This window comes from Leptinotarsa decemlineata, unplaced genomic scaffold (assembly GCF_025532065.1).
Source record: "Leptinotarsa decemlineata unplaced genomic scaffold, Ldec_3_MD MMD2_tig00026330_RagTag_RagTag, whole genome shotgun sequence".
Classification (NCBI taxonomy): domain Eukaryota; kingdom Metazoa; phylum Arthropoda; class Insecta; order Coleoptera; family Chrysomelidae; genus Leptinotarsa; species Leptinotarsa decemlineata.
Window position 1 is genome coordinate 2,448,539 of NW_027412690.1, and position 24,417 is coordinate 2,472,955.

Genomic DNA, 24,417 nt, shown 5'->3' on the forward strand with positions numbered 1-24,417 from the left:
TCACATATATCTTGCGAATTTGTTTGGACCCCAAGACTTTCCACAAAATCCCTAGATATGTAGAGACAGTATGGCTTTGTGTAAAATATTTCTTCAATGAACGTTTCATGTGGGTCTTTCATGGTGTACACACCACCTTCACTTCAAATGGAATGATCTCACCATTGAAGGAAAGTGGAGTTAAATCATCAAGATTTCCTGATGAAGGGAACTATCACATTTTTGCTGGCATCTGGTATCAACTATAAACATCGTACAGCGTTTTTTGGAGGATGATACAGACTTTGGTCGTTGTCAGGATGGGAACTTCTCTATCTGCTTAAATTGATTTGTTGGATATCAATTTGGATAGCCATATACGTTGGTAGAATCAAGTTGTTAGTTGTCAAATGCAGTTTCTCGGAAACTGAAAATATGTTAAAATTTCAACAACTGTCATTGCTTGATGAAGTACAAATTGAAACTTTTCTGGAAAAAGGTTCATATTACGGGGGCTTCATCCTCTAAGCATGCCCTAAGGCTCTAGAATTCCATTGGAAAAAAGCCTATCGTCTGACTGGACACCAAAACATAACGAGCCATCTTGTTAGTACAGGACATTGAAGTCTGCAGGCTGCCAAAGTTGTTTTTTTATCTTTGAATCCCTCTCCTATGAAATTAACTCTTTGCTGTGCTTTTTCGCTTCTCCATCCTGAAAACGATGAGAGGTCACAGTCCGTCGCGTATTTATAATACGTATCGCTCCTGGTGGAATCAAATGTGCCAAGTCACTTGAACACCTCCCTTGAAAATATCTATAAAAGAGGGACATCTCCAATTTTTCTTCGATGTTCCAGACTATCCGTGTTAGGAATCACACGTTAAAAGGTAAGACCTCCTTAGTCCTTAGCTCGCACAAGTTTCTCAACTTCTGAGAGTTGTCGTTCGTATGGGGGCGGCAGCTGATTAACGGAAAAACAGATTTTAAACAGATTTTAAACATATTTTAAACAGATCAAGGTTGCAAGTGATGTTCGTGTCTGCAATTAAGTGGAGCTCAAGCAATAATTGATAGTTACGTACTGCGCCATCTGCCCGCGAATAGATCAAGAAATATCAATGAGGTTACGTACAGCGCCATCTGCCCGCGAATAGATTAAGCAATATGCCGATAATTCTGTCAATACAGATCCCGAGCTTGAGAGTTACAAACAAACATACATAGATACAGCTGAAGCTAATATAAAACGTCTAAAAATGATCCGACAAGCTATAGCATCGAAGTTTGGCCAGCAAACTCTCATGCCACACACGGTCAAAGGCCTTAGAAATTTTAAGCGCCACAGCTCTTGACTCTCAATGTTTCTAAATATGGGTGACATACGAAAGCCATATCGATGGTTGCTCAAGATACTGAAGTCTTCCAAATATTTACGGATATGGTGGTTTACGGCTTTCTCCATGATTTTCTTTCCCTTTTTGGGAATGGGCTGAACGCGAGCAATCTCCCAACAAGAAGGATAAACCCACTTCTTGTGAGATAGGTTGAGAAGTACGCAAAATATTGGTGTGAGGTCATTGGCGCACTTTTTAAATACTATGACGGACACTTCATTGGAACTAGACGCCTTGTTGATATTGAGCTGTTTCAAAATTCGCTTTGACGTTGTCGAAAAGTAATTTGCGGCATCGTAGATTCTAGTTTGGGAATAGTGGGTGGTGTCTTTCTCAGAAAATCGACTGTGATTTTGGCGGCCATATTGGTGACTTTATTTGAATATTATTATGAATAATACTGCAGTAAGATATTTCGAATATATTTCACAAAACCCAAAAACAGAGTCATTTAATCTGTTGTATTAATCACCAATATGAACTGGGGTTTTTTCATTCAATTCTTTTTATAGAAGTCGCTTCATTCATGAAGTACGCATATTTCATACTTTCAAGTCTGTGGTTATGTAAATAACTTCGATTCAGAAGTATTTATATTCATAATAAATCCATGACGACGTTGAATTTCAAACACTTTTGTTTAATATCGTGTCGTTAAAAAGTCGAATCCTAAGTGAAATACAATTGTGTTTGAAGCGTTCCTAAAATATCGTAGCTTCCTGAAAGATGGCTCAATGTTTATTATTTTTCAAGATGATTATTTCAACTTCAGTTACCAATCCAATATTAGCTGTCACCAATGCTATGTTGGTCAAACCGAACAGTATATTAAAACACAAGTTTCAGAACTTTTAAAACTGTATATAAAAACCCCACAGCTCTCGTTGAACTTGAGAAAAGAATATGGACATATTTTTTATTTTGATCATACAACTAATCTAGATGTTTGTTTGAAGGAGGTTGACAATTTTTCGTGGTGTATTTCATTAATTCGGACTTCCATTGTCTGATATAATATAAATTGATTTGAAAACCCAGAAAAAAAAACAATTGAAAAAATTAATAAGATTAACCAAAAATAACAATTTTATTAAACAAAAAACTGAAATTACAAAGAAATAACATACAAGCAACAATGGAAGACAATGGAAGTCCGAACTGATGAATTAAACTAATCTAGATATTCAACCATATTTATCCAAAAGATTTTTTAGCCAAATGATACATATCCTCAATTACGATAGTGTTAACACTAGAAGAGATGTCGATGGCCTAAATACCCCATATTTCAATTTAATAAGTAAAATAACTTAATAATTTACTATTTTTTCATTCTCTTTCTTTCCGTCATTGATTAAAAAACCGACATCAACTTATTAGAATCACAGATAAAGCCATTCGTTTGTTTCATGTCGTTTTGTGTTGCTGTTGTCTCGGAAATTTAATTGTTGCAATGATTTATTTTTTTTTAATATGTATCTGTCTGATGGTTTTTTGAATAGTAATATTATTAACTCGAAAAAACTACTTTTTGGTGAGTAATTCAATTAAGAATTCATTATTTCCTGTGAAATTCAAACGATAATTATCGTATAAGTTTTGTGGAAGATATGTTTATGAAAATTCATTATTACAGAGCCTTGAAGGAGAATTTAGATAAATTCGAAACGTCGGCAAGACAACAATTGCTTTTTTAAGAAAAAATTGATCCCGTTACCCAACCAACCTTTTTCAGAAGTATTCCAACTTTTTTGACAAATGCCCATATTGCATATTAGCGATGAACTTTTCCAAAAAAGTGTCAGCTAGATGATTGAAATCTCTTTGATATAGTATTTGGTGTGTTTTCAATTTTGGGTATGACAAAAAGTTATCTATTCAACTATTGAAATTTCAAAAAGTCGATACTCGGCCACTCATGAGAGTGATTTACGGAAGGAAGGACTGTGGAGATAGCCCCAACAATAAACACCCCCGTTCGTCTGTTCGCAACCCGTTAACACCGCTAATATTTGCGAATATGTGGTGAATACGTGCTGTTGCAAATGAGGTCGTATATTTTGGCGGAATCGCCAATGCCATGAATACATGATTGCAGCAGGCCGTGAAACGATTGCAGCCGCTACGAAGCCGTTTCGGTTGATTATATTCAACCAAATTACAAGTTTGGATCATTTCTAGCAATGATACGAATTTCAAACAACCACTTTCTAAATATCTCTTCATATGTATGAGCTAGGAAACGCACGTTGAAAGGTAGGACCTCGTTATTCCTCAGCTTGCCCAAGTTTCGACTCCTGAGGGTTGCATTCGTGAGGGGGCGACATATGGTTTATAAGAAAAACACATTTCAACATTTAAGTATGGTTTGAATTTCCCAGTGTATTGAAAAACATTGATATCATTACATTCTCACTTGTAGTGACATCAACAAATATACAAATGGAGTGATTTCCGAAAGTTCTTAGAAGCAGCACTGATTTTCATGATTTCATTCGAAATAAGAAACCTTTTGAAGCGAAAGCATATCTATTTATATTGTTTGAACAATATTTTTGATATTTATATAAAAAATTCACGTTTGCTCGACTTTTTTCTATGAAATTATTCTTAAATTAATTAGCAGAACGAGAGTAAATCATAACTATGGTACCACCGTTGGAGTTGTTTCTGATGAATATAATAGTGATACAATTTTAACGTCTGAGAAGAACCGCAGATAGATAAATCGATTATTAATTTAGAAGATACGAGTATATGTTTCTCAAGAAAACCTCTGCAGGTTGCGTCATTTTTATTTCATTTTGAGTAGTGCCAACCAAATCATTCGGGAGGTGGAAAATTATTTTTTTATTGCTGAACTTGCCAGTAAGCTCTCTCATATGTTATTTATTCCTACATGATGAAACCAGCAGGCAGTTATCCGATGAGGATGGAAGTTATTCATTGGTAATAGCTGCGCATTTGTTCGCAGTGAATATAATGAGACTTTTTCTGCAAATGGTCTGACAATAATTCACTTCATTTCCTGTCGTATACCTATAGTCCATTCTTCGGTATATTCTGAGAGTGAAATAATATCAAGAATGCATACGCATAGTCGTCAACATAGTCGTCTCAAGCATGTGGCACTGCAATTTACCCACAAAGTCACTACCCGCTATGCCTCTTGAGGACGCCGCTAACGAGCCATCAAAATAGTGACTTGCTACAATGAACTTCAAATAATTTGATTTGATAAGTTAGCTTTTTGAAAAAAAATATTTTGTCAGTAGCTTGAGTTTATTTAATTTCGCATATAAAAATAAATTTGTATGGTGACGTTTTAGAGACTTTATCCAAACTATTTAAAATAAAACATTGACATCGATAATCTCAAATTGATAGTAGGTTTGATGATAAAGATGATGAAGTCTTCGACGTCACCAGATAAGTATACAAATAGAATAATGATAACGATAATAATAATAATAATAATAATGGTCTTTATTGGGTGAAATAGGATATAATAACCAATAGGCGAGGTTCAAAACTGCAGTGTAGAACACTACAGGTTTGTTCAACCACATAACCTCCATAGGTTTCCTTGGTCAGAAATTTGAACATCTGAATTTTGGATTTTAGCGCGCTCAAAGTTTGTTCGACGTTTCGGCTTCGACTATGAAGCCATTTTCAAGAAGTAGGAAAGAGTGGCTATACTTTAGGGTTTTGATGTTCTCGTCTTGCCAAATCTTCGAGGCGGTATGCCCCTCATTGACGATGTTTCATCCAAATAAAAAATAGATTTACCCAGTGTTCTGGCCTTGATTATTACTCTCAAATAGTTTTTTTCATTCCTCAAACTCTGATTTTTCTATTAACATGCTCTTCCTACCTTGTTTTCCCAAAGTGAAGCTAAGCTTTTGTAATATCTTCCATCATCTAGTTCTTCTTAGATCAGGACAAAACTGTCTTCACGAATAACTTACGAAACTGTATTTGATGGTTTTTCGTTTTTTATATAAAAAGAGTGTAGTGTTTTCCTAATAGAATTCTTGACTTCTTCGTCGATAACCAAACACTTCCTGCCAGTGGAAGCTTTTAGCTCTAAAAAGCAATTGTTTTCCTTGAATCCTTTAAGAATTATGAAAATTGTTGATCTACTGACACCCGTTATACTCGCAAATTTTTGCACTACTGCCTCCTTACTTTTTATTTCGGGCGGATATTGTATTTTTAAAGAATTATAAACATTCACAACAATTGTTTTTTCATTTATATTCAATGCTGACAGTTTCGGACGCTTTAGGTTCCTGAACAATTAGCTTCCAGCTTTAGAGCGCGTTTTAAACGCGCTCTAAAAGTAAACTGAAGAATATCACTAAGACTACGACTAAGACTAAGACCAAGATTAAGACTAACCCCTGTACCATGGCTTTTAAACTCCCAATAGTAAATAATGTGATATTTTCTTTCTATGGAGAAAGCCAAGTCGGTCCTATTGATGGGTATGTCTGTTGACGGTATAATTCAAAGGAATATCTATTTATACCGCCTCCAAAAAACACTGTTTTTTTCAATCAAGGATGACATAATCCTTGCCCTTCCCTATACAGGAGTCACAGAAATCGTTGAAATCTTTAATAGTTATGACCCCTATATAAAATTTACCATAGAAAAGGAAGACGATGAACAAAGTGTTCCATTTCTAGACACTAAACTCATTCGCACTTCCACTAATACCGTACTTATTGACTGGTACAGAAAACCAATAAGTTCAGGTAGATACATGAACTATTGGTCACTACATAAACAATCAATAAAAGTTAATTTGGTCAAACAGATGAAACAACGTGTTATCAGAATTTAGGACTCGTCCTTTCATTTAAAAAATTTCAAAATCCTTTTAAACCTCTTTGTACAAAATTCATATCCTAAAACCTTATTAAACAAGATATTGTTTAACACGTCCCCAAATGAAATAGATCATAACGTTCGTCCTTCAATCTCTCCAAGTCAGGACAATGATATCAATAATAATAATAATGAAATTCAGATAAATAATTATCTTTTTACTTCCTTACCATATACCAGTGAAATTACACCCAAACTCACACGAATTTTCAAAAATATTGATAATATAAAAATTGCACACAAACCTATATTAACAATTAATTCCCTTTTTTCAAACTTAAAAGATAAAATCCCAAAAAAATTTCAATCTCAAGTGGTTTATAGTATCCCTTGTATAAGTTGCAGTGCTGAATACATTGGTCAGACTGCCAGATTATTAAAAGACAGAATATCTGCACACAAAAGTGACTCTAGACTTCATCCAGAAAGGTGTGCCCTTAGTGAACATGTTTATAATAATGGACATGTAATGGACTTTAACTCAGTAAAAATTTTGACCAAAGAGAGGAATGTTTCTAAAAGATTATTCCTTGAAATGACTTACATTCCGCAATCACAAAATTGTCTGAATAAAAAAACAGACTCACAACATTTAAGTGAAATATATTCCTATTTACTTTTTATAGACAAAAATTGGAATTCCTTCAAAGACAACTCATTTGACATTACTCAAATTCATTTATCAACCTATTAACAAAAATTATACAACAAAACTCTTTCTTCTGGAGGCAACTGTAACTCTTTGATTAATTGCACCAGCGGCAAATGCCAAGTCTACTTCTTCTTCAAAATTTAATAAATTGACAAGTGATGTGTTTCTAACCTAAGATCAGCACGTTCATTCTCAAATTTAAAATTTTTTTTATGAATATTCCTCATTTAACGTATATATATTTTAGCTTTCACTTAATTCATATGTCTTGTAATTTTGCAGTTGTTACGTGTTTTTATCATGATCACAACGTTCATATTTTAATTTTAACTCAACTCAATTGCGACCAATCTCACTAACATTGTAAGTATCCGTCTGTTAACTTAAGTTCTGTATTAATTCAAAATCTGTCATCTTAGCTCCCTGATGATGACAATAACCATTGTCGAAATATTGGAAATATAATGTTATAAGAGTACACTTGCGCTTCGCTGCTATCCCAAATAACTCCAAGGAATTGTTCGTAACTAGTCAGCAAAGACTACCTCTCTCTCTCTCACTCTCTCTCTCTCTCTCTCTATATATATATATATATATATATATATATATATATATATATATATATATATATATATATATATATATATATATATATAATAATATTAATATTTAACAGTATGAAACAGTTGAACAGTATGAAAGCATTACAATAAATATTTACATACATTAACAAGGAAGATGTCCATGTATAACTTAAAACAAATGTTTTTCAATAAAAAACAACAACACATGACAGATACTTAACTGTACATATAAGGGAAATTAACACTTTTTATCGAGAGTAACTATTAAAACTCCTCAACGGTGTAGCCGTTTCTTTCAATGAGATATGTTTTCAATTGTCTTTTGAATATGCAGATGTTCATTGAGTCCTTAATAGAAACATCTAGCTTATTATATAGTTTCCAAGGTATAGGAGGGAGGTTCGGTGAGGATTCGCTATCAACAAGCCTCTAGCTCTAGTTGCGTATGGGTGGTCTTGCTGGTTTTCGCAATATTTTTTATTCTTATAAACGTAAAGACACATCTCATATATATATGTAAACCAGCAACTGTAAGTATTTCCAGCTCTTTGAATGAGCTTCTATATGAGTGTCGCCATCCTAAACTAGCAATTATTCTCACCGCGCGCTTTTGTAAAATAAATACTATTTCAGCAGAGGAGCTCATACCCCAATTAGTATTCCATAGCGCAAGTGACAGCCTATAGTTGTATAATAAAGATTTAGGAGAACCTCTCTTCCACAATGATTCGACATAAATCTCAGTGCATAACAGTTCTTTCGTAGTTTATCGCATAATGAATCTATATGAGGATCCTAATTGAGCTTATGATCTAGAATTCTGGCATTTTTGTTTCTGATTTGGATGTCACCTCTAGTTGGCTATCTTCATATATTTTGAGAGTTTCGGTGGTGTTCTGCATTGAGAATTTGACTAATGCTGTTTTGCTGATATTTAGTGCTAAATGATTTTTATCAGCCTATTTCATTATTGTCTCATATATGGATTCTGTTGTTTCTGCAAGTGCTAATGTATAACGATCAGTGACCAGAACATTTGTATCGTCTGCATATGCAACTATATGTACCTTTGAAAGACTATTAAGATATTGATATCAAGTCGTTCGCATAAATAAGAAAAAGCAGTGGTCCGAGTATAGATCCCTGTGGAACTTCTTGCTTGCGGGCCACGGACTGACTGTGAACACCTCGAATTAACTCTGTTTGTGACCTGTTCCTCTAGATGGGACCTCATCTAATCTTGGACAACTGAACGAATCCCATAGCGATGCATTCTCTGGATTATTACATAGTGATTCATACAGTCAAATGCTCTGGAAAAATCGATGAACAAACCACAAATTTGTAGTTTGTTATCCAAAGCTGTTACTACGTGTTCTATGAAATCATACAAATCTGTTTCCGTGCTTTTATTTTGCATGAAACCATGCTGGTTTGTCGAAAGTAATTCATTTTTGAGGAGAAACGATCTATCAATACCTCCATTGGATAATATATTTTTTCATGGCTTCTCAATGTGAATTTCATATTATTATAAGAAAATTCAATGAAATCACTCCGCCTATTATAAAAAAGCGTTTATTATATTAGTATTACATCCACTGTCTACATGACTGAGACAAAAAAATGTAGTGAAATTAATATGTTTCGATAATCCTAACTTGGTTAGCGAAACGTGTCGTTTTGAAAGTATTATTTTTTCGTGTAATTCAATATTTATATGAATGTAGCTGTTTCGTGATGGCTCTTCCTTCCAGTATATGTATCAAAATTACTTCTTTGTATGATCTACACATCTTTGTTACTACACATCTGAGTTACTTTTTGAAATTGTTTGCTTTCTTCCTTTCTTCTTGTATCAAGATGTAAAAGTAGAAAGGTAACATCTTTCCTTCACAAAAATTAATTTCTCCTGAAAAAAAAACCCTTTCAATTCTATCACCTTTATTATTGATTTTTTTGTTTCAGATGAAAAAGGTCTATATGTTGGCGCCCCCTGCGAATTCATCTGCAGCCCCAAGCTGGTACACGTCTACTGCAACCCCGTCAGTGGTACATGCGACTGCGAAAAAAAATTTCCCGTCAAACTCAACAATCCATATGCCGGTTGCAGCAAACGTAAGTTATAATGATACAAATTTTTCTTGAGTTTTGATAGGCGAATTGAGAAATAGGGATAAAACATTGGTAAATTGAGTTGGAGACTTGCTTGTCAGTCTCCTTCAATAAAAAATGGATCTATTAATTAGTTCATATAGTGGTGAAAGTGGCATTGGAAATAAATTTGATTAACCATGAACAACTAACACGAGCTGAAATGAAAGACAAGAATTTAGAAAGTTTTATTTTTTACAAAAAGTACTTTCTGGACTATGTATGTGATGAAATGTTTGCTTCAAAGCAAATATTTGAAAATAATGAGATGGCATTAATTTTGATTTATTGATCTATTTCTCAACGCCAGGGAGCGTTTATTCTCTTCATCTAGTCACATAATTTAATATCAATGAGTTTTCAATGCCAATCAAATACATATTTATAATTATAATCTATTGTTACTCATGATTTTTACAGTACTTATTGTAATTCATTCAAAATCAACAACGATGAAAAAAACCAATTGTTATGATTATAGTATAAAAACAATTGTAAACCCTTCAAAGTACCGTTACCGAAACTTTTTTACAATGATTAGGTTTTGAGGTAAAAATAAGGAAAACGTTATTATAATCAGTCAGTTTTTATTTTTTCATCTTTAAATCAGAACGTTATGCAGTCTTCGACATTTTCACTTATTGATAACTAATCAACAAATCAGCATAACAACTCCTTATTTAAGAACAAATAATAATTGCACCTCAAAAACACTTAAAATAGGTGAGGTGTTTATTGGAGTAGGTGTAGACTCTTCTTTTGAATATTATTAATGATTTTTCAAAAATATTGAACATTAAATCACTTATTTAAGTTGTTACCTAATATCACAATAGGTACTTGCTATTTATGCAATAAAGGAAGTAAATCACAAAGTATTCGTCGCTTGTATGAAATTCAAGGCGCCGAACATGACCGGTCACAGCGCGGGAACTCCCGAATGCAGTTTCGGTTTTAGTCGTAGTATCAGCAGGTTTGCCGCCGAAACCAAAACTAAACCGAAACCCGTTTTTTGCCGAAATTCTACCGAAACCGAGCTTTCGGTCAGAGACTACCATGATTATGTACTTTTTTTCATTTTCATTTTCTACATTTTGACAAATGACACTTAATTTGATCATGTCCTCTAGGAAATTTATCAAAATGGTTTCTAAAATTTAATGACAATTCAACCTGTTTTATATAACTTTTTGTCTACACCCGCCCTGAATGCCCTGGTTCCCTTTGTTTTTGTAAAAACAACTCAACTTCTTTCATTTTCACCCTTTCAAAGCATCAGGGTGTGCTATTTCGGATTCTTTTTAGAATTTTTTGCAACTTCCTTCAAACATGGGATCTTAAGCTTTTTCCCAAAAATGTAATGCACTCTCAAATGACAATTTCCGCTGTCACTAACAGTTAACTGAACTTTGTGAATGTTAAAGAAAGTACTGCAATAACTTTTAACTTTTTAACCGATTAGACGGTTAAAAATAAAAACTTCACACCTTCAGATGAAATTTCTATAAAATTTCCATAAAATATTCATATAAGACTACTGGATATATTAGTTAGTCTAATAAATAATTCATGTAGAGAAGGAATCTTTCCAGTTTTTTTGAAGAAGTCTATTGTTTTAGCACTGCCAAAGGGAGAAGTCATCAATGGTCCATCAAGTCTTCGTCCAATTTCTCTAATCTCTGCGATGGCTAAATTGATAGAAAAATTAGTTAAAACAAGACTCCTTTGCTTTCTGAATGAAAACGAAATGATAAGTGAAAATAAAATAATAAGTGATTTCCATACTTTCATTTCTTCACAATGTTTATTCCAACATGAATGACAAAGAAACAGTGGCTACGGTCTTCTGTGATATAGCCAAAGCATTTGATTGTGTGAATCATGAAATTCTTTTACGGAAACTCAGTAGATACGGTATAACTGGAATAAGTGGTTTGAGTCATACTCAGCAGATCCCACCCAGATCGTCAAAACCATTTCATACTCAAATGAAGGTAAAATTACTTGCGGCGTCCTACAAGGTTCGGTACTGGGCCCACTTTCATTCTTAATTCACATTAATGACCTATCGTCTATTAACATCCAAGGAAAATTTACTTTATTTGCTGATGATACCACAATTTTATGGCATGCCCCTAAGATCGATTAGTTGAATGAAGTTATTGAGAGGGACATCACGAGGGTGAAAGACTGGTTTGACTCAAATTTCTCGAGCTTGAATTTATCAAAAACAAAAATAGTGTCATATCGTTGCTAGATTCCAGCCGTACATCTAAAAAATATTCAAATTGACGACATACCAACTTCTAAATTCCTTGGCTTGTTCATTGAAAATAATTTAAAATTCAATAAACATGTAGATGTTTGAAATCCAAGCTCTCCTCTGGATGTTATGCAATAAGAGTAATTGCATTTGAGCTCGGATCTGCAGTAGCTAAAACGGTTTGTCATTCACTTTTTGAATCTCATCTTCGTTATGGTATTTTGCTTTTGGGGTGTGTGTTCTACCAAATGCTTTCAATCAGTATTACTGATACTAAAACGTGCAATACGATGCATAAGCAAAGCCAAGCCTAGGGACTCTTTTCGGCCTTCAACAGAATCATGTGGTTTCCTTATTTATATATGAGACAATTTGCCTTCCCTTCAAAATTGGAATTTGTTTAAGAACTTGGACGAGCCAATGTATCAAACAAGGCAAAGATTCAACTTCAAATTACCGCTGCCTTCTTCAACCCTAGTTAAAAATTCCATAAAAACGGTCTCAAAATGACCCTAGCGCTCTTAAGACAGAGTTGAAAGAATTGCTTTCTGTGAGACCTTATTATAGCTTAACAGAATTCTACGATGATAATTTTAATTGAGTATGACCAACTGTGATATCTACGGTGTTTTAGTGATTTGATTCAATTTATTTCATTTTATTGACCATGTTCTTATATCCTGAACGTTTGTATTAGATTATTGTTATTTACATGTTCCTTTTCAGTTCATGTTATCACTTAGTTTTAGTGATACTTATGTGATTTCATTTTAAAGTTATTTATATTTCGCACAAGGCTTTGTCAATAAGACTTCATTCTTCAGACAATAAAGTATATTTTGAATTGAATTGAATTTGCGCTTGTTATTTGGTAATTTACGTCATCAATTAGAAAAATACTTCTTTTATTTCTTCTTACTGCCAATGCCATTTCCTAAATATGAAATAATAAGAGTTAGTCACGAGAATAACTGAGAACTTTGAACTGAAAATGGTAGGAGCGCTAATACCGGTCATGAAACCTAATCAGCATAGTTTTCCCTCTCGATATGAATATCGAAGGATACGAGCGAATTTTTACCTGAACGGAATTTATGAGAAATTGGCCTTTTTTCGTTTTCACTGGACAGTTACCACATAGATTTAACGAATTATATATACATATATGTATAGGTATATATTATATATTAGGAGTGATTTCATAGTGTAAATTATTCAACGGGGAAACATTGTAGCACTGATCACAATGATGCGGCATGGCACGGCGAGAATTTCAATTCGAAACCCTCAACTTCAATGGACGATTGCCAAAAGTGTTAAACTTACCGCAGTTCCTGCAGCATTTCCACTAGAAGTCTATTTATATCAAAGCCATGGAAAGAATATTTCCAAATCCCGAAAATCGCCACTTCATCGTGATGCAATTTCGCCCGATTTGAATAATTCAAGAAGGCAATTTTCAGAATTTTATGAGGAGGTCAAGAGCAAATTTTTGTGTCCACGTAATTTGCATTTTGAGTGGCATATGCTTGATATTATTCAGCTTCGATTGTGCCATTTTACCAAGAGAGAAAATACAGTTGATATTTTGTGATCGAATACCTATGCGTGAACGAATTGTTTCAATTTTTTAACTTATAAAAAGTGATCATGTTTCCCGAAATAAAAAACATAGACATCCACGGTTGGATTCATGATTGATGAGAGGAAAATTTGAGGTGGTAGACTGAGGTCGAACTGAACCTGAGGTACCAGACGTTTCGTCCGCTATCGCAGCAGACATCATCAGTGGTATGCACGTTGACTTCGAGGAAGAAGGTTATGTCTCGAAGTCTCAGCAACGACTGACTTGACTCATCCTCAAAATTTTTTTTTATTGACAATAATGAATGTTTAATTTAATTCAACAATGTTTAACAAACAAATCATATTTATTACTTGAAATATCAGTTGAAATGAATAATAAGGATATATTCTTAGCTCTTTCAAGTTCGGAATAATTACACGAATACTTAATTCAATAAAACCTGATACACAAGGTACAAAAAAGGTACGATGCAGTCGTTGCTGAGACTTCGAGATATAGCCTTCGTCCTCGCAGTCAAAGTATATAACAGTGATGATGTTTGCCAAAGTAGCAGATGAAACGTTGGATAAGACGTTTGATTCGATGACGGCCTATCAGCCCCAATTTTATCCTCTTGAATTGTGTTTCTCAGGCTTTGGGTGAATTTATTGAAACATTTTTCAATAAATTGATGGATGTAGCCGTTACTACGTAGTGAGAGAACGTCATGAAACATGAGAAATGAAACTTCCTATGTTTTTATATCACTTCTAGTTGTAACTAACCTTACTGCGGTTTTGTCCTATAAGAACATTTTCTAACGAGAAATGTCCTTATAGGACTTAACTGCAGTAATGTTAGTTACAAATTGAAGTGATAAAAAAACAAAGGAATTTTTATTTCTTGGGAAAGAAAGTGTTTGGCTTTCTACTTCTCCATCTTGATACAAAAAAATGGGAATGTTCCAAAGAAAGAAAGGAAGCAATCAATTTCACAAAATGTAACTCTATACAAAGATGTGTAGATCATGTAAAAAAGTAACTTTCAGGCACAAACTGGAAGAAAAAGGCCACTTGAAACAGCTACTTTCATATAAACATTGAATTACACGAAAGAAAAAACTTTCGAAAGAAATACTTTTATATGAACATTGAATTGTACAAAAAAAATTTCTCTACTCAGTTTATATTCCAAATATTTTTTATGAAATTGAATCACATATCATTCACAGGATTTCTACAGGATTTCTACATAATATACTAAAAGAAAGGTAAAATTTCACTTACTTATTGTGAAATTGATTGTTTCTTTCTTTTTTTTGGAAGATTCTCAAATTTTTTGTATCAAGAGGGAGAAGTAGAAAGCCAGAAATTTTCTTTCATAAAAATTAACCTCTGTTGAAAATATAACCCTTTCAATTTTATTTCTCATTTTTCATGAAACATATTTCTTCTACTGGCCAATTCCTATAGTTCACTTACATTGTAGTCCATAGAAATGATTTTTGAGATGATTAAAACAAATCAGTGTTACGAATCAATGAAAATAATTCAAAATCAATTCTAGTCAACAAAATCGGCAAGAGTCAAATATTAGATCCAGAATTGAGTAATTTAGCTAAATATAAAGATGGGCCACAATTGGTTGCAAAAAGCATATAAGCTGACATTTGTTATTTCACTGTGAAGGCATTATACAGGCGAGGCGGTTTCATAAGGTACCCCGCTCTTGAGGAGATGACTCAGTCGTTTCCTGGCTGAACCACCAATAGGAGGAGTAATTGGCTGAAAACACGTTGCTTACTTCAATTTTTGATTTGTTTCATGATATTTGTTGAACTTCATTATAAAAGCATTTGCTGCTACCTACCTCCTCGTTGAAGGTCACTAAATAAAAGTTCTAGTAAGCACCATTCTCAGGAAACTGAATGATTTCTGAAGCCTTCAAATTAATTTTTCACATATTCTGTTCGAAGTCGTGGTTGAATCCAGCACCTCTGATGAGATCAATGATCTATATACTAGGTGGCAGAACACAGGTATTTAAAGAGTTGATGGGTATACCAGACATGGATTACTCCCTTAAATAGGCCATGAATCAGCTGTGGGATGATAACCAAAATATTTGATACGGAACCAGATGGGGCAGTGAATCTATAAAATACCTCAAGAGTACTGGAAAAATATTCTCCCCAACACGGAGAATTCTTCATCAAAGGACTGTTAGAAATGAGATCTGAGGGAGTGCTTCAACAAAGCAAAGATCGACTCATAACAATTATAGAGCTACTCACTGGACAATACTCGGAGCTCAGCTACATGTTATGCAATATAAGAACAGAGGCAGCTCGTAATATGTTATATGGATTCGAAGCACTGGGTCACAGAAGGGAAAGAATTTGTAAACAATCCAAATTATGTCCAGAAGAATAAACAATGTTCTCTAGAAGACCTGCATAAATCAGTACATGGAAGAAGACCGTTGTGATGCGTGTCATGAATAAAATGGTAAATGTATAATGAGCTCATGCAGTTGAAGTATTTAGGAAAACACATTTTATATAAACATGTCTTGGTTTGCGATGATAGTGTATATGAAACTCATACAAAAGTGATATGATAGTCATTGATTCCGTTAAGGCTTGTGGTGCGTCAAGATTCCTTTATCAGTTGAACAAGTATGAACAAGTTCATACACACAAATTTATGTTGAGGTTAGTAAAACTTGTATATTGGCCTTTGACCTCTTGCCTTCCATACCAAATTCTGCATCCATCCAGTGAACGAATCTGAATCAGATCAGTGGCATCCTCTAATTCCTCAGCTTGCGCTAAGTTTTGAATTTGATTGCCCTTCATATTGGGACGATGGCTGTTTTTCAACTTATCTGGAAATCATGTTCACCCATTACTATTGTGTTACAATTTCATGCTGTGGTTTTTGACAGGACAGCTGTTTGAAATCATCAGAAATTACACCTCTGAGTCATACCTACCTGTTGCACTGTCTTTGGGTTTCGATAAAGATTTTAGTGCAGTAAAATAATAATAATAATCTCTAATAATCCCAAGAAACAGAAATGTTTATAACAGGGATAAAATTTAAAATAATGATTGAATAATTTATTCCAATACTAACATATCAATCAAATGTACAGAACATAAATACATAAATATAAACACATATATACACATATACATACATATATACATATACACAGACACATATACATATATAAATATATACATAATTAAACTATAATTTTGATTAAAAACGAAAAATGTAATGTAATAAAATGTTTAGGATTTCATATAGACTACAACCTCAGATTTGTTCATCAAGTCAATACTTTCATTCAAAGGTCGTACGGTACTCTGAAACATCTGTATTCAAACTCAAAATTACCCTTTAAGACGTACTGATATTATCTATGTTTAATTATTGCGATGTCGTCTATGGCCCTTGTATCGATTTCATAACTTCTGCAAGAATTCAGAAAGTACAGAACGCCTGTATTAGACTAATATTCAGCTTGAATTACAGAGATCATTTGACCCCTGCAATCAATCAACTGAATTGGTTGAAAATGCAAAACAGAAGAGGATTGCATTTCGTCTGTTTCAGCCCACTTATTTGGTAAATAAACTCCTTCCCAGACATCAGATGCACTCAAGAAACCTTAGATTTAACAATAATTTTCACATTCCGAATGACAACAGCAATATCTATGAACGATCCGTCACGTATCATGGTATAACAATGTATCATTCATTCAGTGAATCTTTGAAAAATTCACAACTACCGCTAATCAAAAGTAAATATAAAACTGAATTGCTCAGCCAACAGTGATCCAAACATTAACATTTGTATTTCATTTTACTTATGTTCTGAATCTGCCATTTATTTTTTGTAATGTTTCTTTTTTTTTTCAAACGTTGTTGAGTGGAAGAATAGCGCTTTGCTAAACTCCGCCACGTAAAATAAAGACTATTTATTATTATTATTACATGTTTTGCTAACACAATAGCTTCTTCAACAGTGATTTGAATCACTAAAATTACTATGGTTCTTCATCAAGTAACGGCCGAATCAATCTGAAAATTTTATTATTTTATTTTACAGTCTCTTGAGAGAATTTATTACTGATAAATTAGCTATTCCCCAAGTTGAAAATAAAAATTGTACATTTGAATATACCAAACAAAAATATATACAGAAGCAAATTGTATGAAACTATCTTGTGTTGATTTTTTCAGCGAAACGACTTGGTGATCAATGCTACTACAAGGAGACTTGCCAGTATACTGACCAGCATGCTTCCTGCATCCAAGTTCACCACAACGCAATTTGCCAGTGTCAAAATGGGTACCATTCCGTTTCTATTCAGAAACCTTCGAAAAGAGTGTTTTGCGCAGAAGGTAAGATTTTGGGTTTTTGATAGTTTTACTTTTTCAAAGTAGATGTGGAAACGAGATCTGTGAATAGTTATCAATTCAACAAGTGGATATATAACTGAAATTCCGGATTTCACAGGTGAAATTTAATGCAACAAAAGTGTCCTTCTCTCAATAATTCTTGAACGGTACAAGATATCAAGGTCGGACAGAATTTGTATGGTTTTTTTTGCACTTTTTGATTAGAAAGACAATAATGCTGCGTCACTCATCGTCGAGAGGGCGCTATTATTTTTTCAAATGAAATGAGGGCTTTCATGATCATTCAATAGTTATTCCAATTCTCTATCCAACACTATTCCATTTTTAAATCGAATAATGTGTTTCTGAATAATTACCAACTTATATTCATTTCGAAAATCTGCGAACAAACTATAAATATTATAGTTTCAAGAAAAAAAATTATTCAAAACTCACTCTGACTTACTCAATTCCAATTAATAATCAAAATATTTACCAGTCACTTTCTGACGATACTGAACTTTGTTTATGAATGATTTCTAACATTGTGAAATATTCCTGGAGTTGTTTTCTATCTATCAGATCTGGAATAGAATGTGTAACGCAGACTCAAGTTCTCAAACATCCTCACAAAAATCTAAGAGCATCATACCAGGTGATCGAGAGAGTCATTCTAAGAGGCCACGTTTACCTATTTATCAGTTTGGATGAATGTCATCTAGCCACTCCTGAACCAACCCATTTTAATGAGAAAGTTTCTGTTTTATTGGGGCGTAACATTAGTTACGCCCAAATAAAATACACTGGTTCAGAAACGTATTTAGATTGGCCAATTATCCAAAATGCCAAAAAGGCAAAACTAAAGCCCCCAAGATCACCTGATATGACGCTTCCAGGATGTTTTTTAGCTGATACGTTAAATATGAAGTGTACGATATAAAACCGCAGTTCATTTTAGAATTGATGGATAGGAAAAGAAGTGTTGCATGCAACGAAATGACCCCAGGATAGTGATCCTCGAAAAACTTCATTATGTAGAAAGTAAATTTAGGAACATACTTCATTATTGTCAGGAAGTTAATGGCAATACACAATTTAAACATTTTGAACATTTGAGTTGCTAACAGTTACTGAAGAAAGGCGGATTCAATTTCTGATAATAAGACAATGTTGGACAGACAATCGAAAAACCTATTGGAAGGGGAATTTTTCACATATGCAGTATACAGTGAAAAAAATTCCCCCAATTGAACGTTGTATTTTTCTAATTTTGATGGTATCTCATCTACCAGTCATTTTTCACTTCTGAATTACTATGATTGGAATTGGAATTTTTTGAAAAAACTTTCTCTCATTTTTCCGTCGCGAATAACTTTCGCGGATCACACGTTACCTTTTAACGTGTGATTCCTAGTGTACTTACAGAAGACGCATATTCGGTCACGTAGAATATAGATTCAGAACCTAGCAGCTTTCTCATTGATTCTGTCATAGCATTTGTGGCATCAAACTTTCTTGATACCATTTGTGTTAATAAGGTTCTCAAACACACCAATCATCAGCAACTTAACTAAGTAAAATAGTTCTTTACCAATGTCAATCCTGTTTGAAGTGTGAAGAGTCATGATTTTTGAATTTATTCTTCCCTAAAAATCCTAAAAGGCAAACTGGGATAGATTCACGCTTCAATAGAAACACTCAAGCCAAAAAAGCACATTTTGGGATTTACGACTCGAAACAGGTACAAGAATCCATTTTTTCTTTTTTCAGACATTTTTCTGCCTTTCGTTTTTTGATTTCTCAACAATCTGAAAATACGGAATTTGTCTTCTTAGCATTCCTTTATTTTTTGATTGAGTTTATCACTTGCGTAACCAAACCATGCTTGTTTTACGTCAAAGCGATGACGCAACTTCAACTGACGGAAAAAAATATTTTCAAACAACAGCCTGTTAAGAATATGACAAGTTCGATATCGATTTTTTTATTATTGGGTGTTCGTTTACGTCAGAAATCTGCCCAAGAGCACCATTTGAATTGATCTAGAGAAATCGTTTGAAAACCAAACTGTAGAGAGAATTTTACTTTAGATGGTGATGACAAATTAGTTTCTCCTCAGTACTTGTTATTTCAAAAAGAGGGACAGTTCACATGTTGTTTTGAAAGTTTCTGCGGGTATCTTCATGTTTATTTTTGGAATGATTTTCAAGTTTCCAGGCTGGCAGGCCGTGGTCGAATGGAACGTGTATTATCAAACGTTTCGTCAACTACTGCGACAGGCTTCATCAGTAGTATGTACTGCAAGGACGAAGGTTATATTTCGGAGTCTCAACAACGACTGAATGATTAATTGAAGTGTATCAAATAAGTAGTAACAAAATGGGTTTGATGGAAAGATCTTGAAGCACTTTATTTGTATGGAAAATATAACTACTGTGAGAGACTTTTCACATAATATTATAAAATAATTCAGTTTTTGTACTTTGTGTTGAGGGTTTATTAAAGTTAATTATTCAGGTGATCATTTCTAATTCATTATTATTATAAAATAAATTATTAATATATTTTTAGTAGTGAAATGTTATTGGTTCTCAAATATATCTGATTGAAAATTGGATTGAAAATTTATTATTATCGCTAGAAACTACTTCTGTTGATGAGTCAGTCGTCGCTAAGACTTCGACATCTAAACTTCGTCCTCATAGTCAACGCACATACCACTGATGATGAGTGTAGGGGACGAAACTCTCGACCATGACCTACCAGCCTAAACTTTGTTTTCTCTAATCATGACTCTGGCCCGTGAAACCTATGTTCATAACAATTTATGTCGACAAATTACGTTTTGCACGTAAACATCCACCCTGTAGAAATTCAAACCTATATTGAATGTCATTTATGAAATCACCCTAATATGGAATGTAATGTACGCAAAAAGGATGTAGTGATTGAAATCTTGTGATGGAGATAATGAAAATTCAAAATCTCAACACGATGAGCTGAATTATAAGTAGACTCTCCAAGGCAGTCAGTTGCAGAACCAATAAACATCAACCTTCGAACGAGAATCGTCCTCTGTCTTTCGCTGTAGCCTTCACTGCATGGCAACTAGTTGAAACCAGAGCTCCATGAAAGTAGTGCATTCGTGGTTCAGCTCAGCACCACTGATAGGACTTCACGGGATCGAAACAGCGTTGCCTGATGGTGGGTCATGAATGATTTATTTTTGAGCTTTCATCTAGTTGCCGTGTAGTGGAAGCCATAGATGAAGAAAGAAGTTGAATCTTATTGAGAGGTCGATGTTGAAGTTTCACTTTTAAAGTGACCGCCTCGTTTATCTTTGACATTCATGAATTGAGTCTCATAGATATCGTCTTCGTGAGGGGGATATCATCACCATTATTTACTCAGGATCCTTTGAAAATAGTTATGTCCAACAGTACATTCGTGATTCAACCTAACACTATTGATGAGACCTAAGGCTGGTTGGTTGCGTTGGTTTTGTAATATCATTTCGAATTATTAACTATATTGCATTTTCTCCATAGAAAACTATAAGAATGGAGTAATAAATAATAATAACAATGACGAATGTTTCCAATTCTTTTATCAATAATGCGTAATACAAATGACAATCTTCATTGACGAATTGAAAATATAGGGTCTTCCAACGGGGTCTTCCGAACTTTGACGAATTATAAGTGCTATCTTGTTAAAGCTACATCTATCAAATTAGTTGTCATTCGTTCTCCATGGACGGATATAGCATTGAACAATACGTGTAAATAATAAAATTGTTTTATCAAAATGGGTGTTCAGTCCGGGCAACGTACCGTGCGCTCTACCCATGTTACGGTCGCCACCAGGAACTGAAGGTAAACGACCATAAACAACGAAGTATGCACGTTGAATGGGCTCTGGAACAGTTGGCAACTGACCCTAATTTTCATAGAAAAATCATCTTCAGCAATGAGGCCCACTTCTGAATGAATTGGTACGTGAACAAGCAAGATTGTCGAATTTGGGACGATACCAATCCACATGAGATTCAAAAGTGTCCAATGCATACCGAAAAGTCACTGTTTGATGTGGATTTAGGGCTGGCGGCATCATCGGTCCATATTTCTTCGAGAACGATGTTGGCCAGGCCATCACTGTCAATGGCGAGTACTGTAAGACGATGATTACCAAAACTTTTTTGGCCTGAATTTGATGATCTGGACTTCCCCACGCCCCCTTCCGGGTTGAGTGCCCTGAGTTGAAACCTTGCCGACACGGTTACTGTGTGCAGAATATCCCATCTCGTCCATCCACACCCGCTCCTCCGGAGCGCTCCTCAATTTACTGATAGGCACTTCAGCAAGATTGACATCTGTCCTCTTTCAGTCGAAAGTCAACCTTTAGGTGCTTTCACTTTCTAATGTAATGTTTTCTTTCTAACTGAATTTTTGCATGGGGTCCCCAAAAAAGTAACCTGAGACTAGTGTCTATTTGTCGCGAGCAAGTGTTGTTTTTCAGTGAATCTGAAAATGAAGTGAATTTGAAATCTGGTTGAGAATTTTTTATACTTACCGCAGCCGCCTGATAGCGACTCTCGGGGTGGTTTCTGGTTCTGCTACGTTGGCCTCTTGTGTTTGCACCTCTCTCGGAATCTGGGGTCATCCCTGTTTAGCGCATTATGTAGATCGCTTAGCACTGTATTGTTGTGCGCTCGAATTCTGGATCTGGACACCAACGACATGTGGTTTCAACAGGACGGCGCTACGTGCCAACACAGCTCATGCCACATTGGGTATTCTGCACGAGCGATTCAGGGTTATGGTCATCTGACGTAGAGGTGAGGTGAACTGACCACCGAGATCGTGCGATTTGACCCCGTTAGACTTCTTCTTGTGGGTTTTTCTTGAGTCGCAGGTGTATGTGAATAAGCCACAAATCACAGAGGTTCTCAAAGCTAACAATCCTACGCCATCGATCAAATTTAGCCTGCTTCATGCGCCAGAGTCTTGGAAAATTGGACGTTTCGGATGCGCTCCACTCAGAGATGCCGTTATATTCCACGCATTATGGCATCAATAGTTCTTTCAAAGGAATAACATGTTTTGATGATATCTCACAATCACTTTTTTTCATTACAACATTGCTGTTAAATAAGATCAAAGCAGTTTCAGTACGTGCTGCTGCATATTCATTGTGGTGATTTTTGTAAAGGTAATTCGCAAACTCCTGGTTTGCGTCTTGGCAATTGCTGCATAAGTTACCTTGGCGAAATTACCCAGCGTACCAGTGGAGCCCTTGACTGATGTATAGCAGTCTTCAATACCTGCCATCTGCAGTGGTTTCTTGGGAACGGAGGCAGACACGATATCAGTACTACGGGAAGTTGGGATGAGACGTACAGTTACAGACCGGTGACTTTGCAAGGCACTCTGTGTGGTTGACCGATTTTGTCACCCCAGTAACCTCTACGGACTGGTACGACAGAAATCTTGGCTAAGATGATGGCTCTGCGGATAGCAGTGGCAACTTCTTTGGTGCACTTCACCCCGAAACCAATGTGGCCTTTGCTATCACCGATAGCTACGAAAGCTTTGAAACAAGTGCGTTGACCAGCACGATTCTGTTTCTGAATAGGATTGATTTTCAAAACCTCATCATTCAGTTCTGAGCCAATGAAGAAATCGATGATTTCATACTTCCTGATTGGCAAAGAAAACAGGTAGATCTCCTCCAAAAAGCGGATCTTACCATCTTTTACCAACCATCCTAGCTTAGTTACAGGTACACATTCCTTCTGATCTTCCTTTCCGCGACCATGGCCTCTACCGTGCCCACGGCCACGACCTCTGGGGCCCCATGGGCCACCTCCTCTACCACTATTACCGAATCCACCACGGAAACCACAACAACCACCGTGGCGGTTTCCGTGGTGTGTAATTGTATAATTCTTCTTCCAACATTGTTGTCGAACCTTTGTTTCATTTAAATTCAAAGATAGGAACCACTTAATGAAATACCCTATATAAACACTTGGTGAAAAAATAAATCAGAACGTGGATATGTATGAAATATACAAAATATGGACAAACAAATGTCCAACATATTATAAGGTACAAATATATACAAATATACACTGATATCCACACTAACATTTTTACTATTGTTTGCAGATGTTGCTGTCATAACATCGAATTTCTCCACTTTTGCTGGAGTCCTATCAGGTATAGCCATTTTGTCTGGTCTTATATGTTTCGTGCTTCATTTATTCAATCAGAATTTGTATGGATCACATCACAGACGTCACAGATTTGGTAATGCTAATTTGGCCCCACCAATAATCTACTCGAGCGATCCAGGTAAGGTTTATATAAAATTAATCCTTTTACTGAGATGGTCCTGGGATGCGAGGAACTATTTTGATGATTTTCTTTGGAAATCAGACAATAAGTGCTGTGACTGGTACTATTTTTTAATATAGAATGAATAAAATAACTTTTGTCTAATTTCTACTTAGAT

The 24,417-nt window shown here is 34.8% G+C and overlaps 1 protein-coding gene and 1 pseudogene across 4 annotated transcripts in view; one reads left to right on the forward strand and one right to left on the reverse strand.

Moving 5' to 3' along the window:
• The window catches only part of LOC111505234 (uncharacterized), a 65,317-nt gene that overhangs the window by 16,221 nt on the left and 24,679 nt on the right, over positions 1-24,417 (forward strand). For all 4 annotated transcript variants that reach the window (XM_074182822.1, XM_074182821.1, XM_074182823.1 and 1 more), the window contains exons 3-5: positions 9,472-9,621; positions 17,743-17,904; positions 24,072-24,257. In XM_074182822.1, the coding sequence (XP_074038923.1) occupies positions 9,472-9,621; positions 17,743-17,904; positions 24,072-24,257 (498 nt within the window). The remainder of the gene's footprint in view (positions 1-9,471; positions 9,622-17,742; positions 17,905-24,071; positions 24,258-24,417) is intronic.
• Positions 22,401-24,003, reverse strand: LOC111505230 (small ribosomal subunit protein uS5 pseudogene; annotated as a pseudogene).